This window comes from Frankliniella occidentalis, unplaced genomic scaffold, assembly GCF_000697945.3.
Source record: "Frankliniella occidentalis isolate FOCC.00 unplaced genomic scaffold, Focc_3.1 Scaffold33, whole genome shotgun sequence".
NCBI lineage: Eukaryota > Metazoa > Arthropoda > Insecta > Thysanoptera > Thripidae > Frankliniella > Frankliniella occidentalis.
This window is the reverse complement of record NW_026267163.1, coordinates 250,771-252,175: the sequence shown is the minus strand read 5'-3', so window position 1 is coordinate 252,175 and position 1,405 is coordinate 250,771. Positions and strand designations below refer to the sequence as shown.

The following is a 1,405-nucleotide window of genomic DNA, read 5'->3' as shown; positions in this document are numbered from 1 at the left end:
CATCACTATAAATAATGTATACTCCCGCCGCCCCCGCCCCGCGTGCGCGACCGTCACTACTATCGCCCCCCTGGGATCACAGTGATGATAATAATAATAATAATTTGTCAGTCGCCCTCCCCGCGCAATAAAGCTGTTAAGCGGCGAGTGGATTAGCCGGGGTTTCGAACCCTCCCGCGACACGCTGCTCACGCACACCCGGTTAAACAAGTCGCGGGGGGCATAAATCTCCATTGGAATGTTATTGTGACACTTGCTTTCTCTCTATCCCTCTCGCTCCCCCATCTTTTCCTCGTGCCCTCTTTTACCAATTCACGGCTTCCTCATTGGCGTTCATTTGAATATTGAATTTCCAAATCATAGTGGTAATGTGTGTGTCTCTCGTCTTCTTATTTGAATATTGAATTTCCAAATCACAGTGGTAATGTGTGTGTCTTCTCTGATGAAGCTCGTCTTCTTCTTCTTCCCTGCAGCAAAAGTACGTGCGGCTGACGGCGGGCACGGAGCCCATCCAGAGCTCGCTGCACCGCCACCTCGTGGAGTACCTCAACGCCGAGGTGGTGCTGGGCACGGTGAGGGACATCCCCGGCGCCGTGGACTGGATGCGCTCCACCTTCCTGTTCGTGCGTGCCAACAGGCACCCCAAGCAGTACGGGCTGTCGGACCTGTGCGCGGGCAGCGCCGTCAAGATCAACGCCAAGCTGCAGGGTGAGTAGAGCAGGAGGAGTCAGCGGCGAGGACAGGTAGGTTGAGGAGACAAAAGCTACACGATCGCGACCAACGTTTTCGGGGTCCGGGGGTTATTTTTAGACAGTCCCCAAGACTGTCTCTGCCAAGAGGCAGTTTTGTTTTGCTCTCAATCTTTTGTTATTTACAGTACTTCGGCCAGGACAAGTATAGAGGCGACAAAGCCACACTAACGCGACCAACTACGTTTTCTGGGTCTGAGGGGCTATTTTTAAACAGTTCCCAAAGACTGTCTCTACCAGAAAGCATTTGTTTCCCTTCATTCTTTTGTCGCGCACAGTACTTCCTTCGCCTGGCGCGGCCGTATCGCGCGGCGCGAAGGCGGTGCCAAAGGGACGTGCCAGAGCCAGACAGGCCTGGCGGCGTGGCGTGGCGGCGGCACCCGGAGGTGGCTCCCCGTGAGGGAGCACCTGGATGTACCCGGTGGTTAGGCGACGCCGAGGCGACGCCAAAGCGACGCCGTACGTCAGGACCGCGATAAGGTGGTCGTGATCGGCGCCCGCTGCTCCCCTGCGCGGCGCGGCGGCGGGGCGCGGCGGGGGCCGCACGCACGAGCACAAGGACTCGCGCCTTATTTAAACGATTGGCTGGGCATTAGTGGCGTGGCGCGGCGCGAAGGCATCTTGGAGCGGCGGCGGCGGCGGGGAAGCAGGGGGAG

General features: G+C 57.9%; 1 protein-coding gene across 1 annotated transcript in view; it reads left to right on the top strand.

Moving 5' to 3' along the window:
* Nucleotides 1-900, top strand: part of LOC127749129 (probable ATP-dependent DNA helicase HFM1) — a 19,873-nt gene extending 18,973 nt beyond the window's left edge. Inside the window, exons 11-12 of the mRNA XM_052265971.1 lie at nucleotides 474-708; nucleotides 878-900. Of these exons, the coding sequence (XP_052121931.1) occupies nucleotides 474-708; nucleotides 878-900 (258 nt within the window). The remainder of the gene's footprint in view (nucleotides 1-473; nucleotides 709-877) is intronic.
* The last annotated feature ends 505 nt before the right edge of the window (nucleotides 901-1,405 follow it).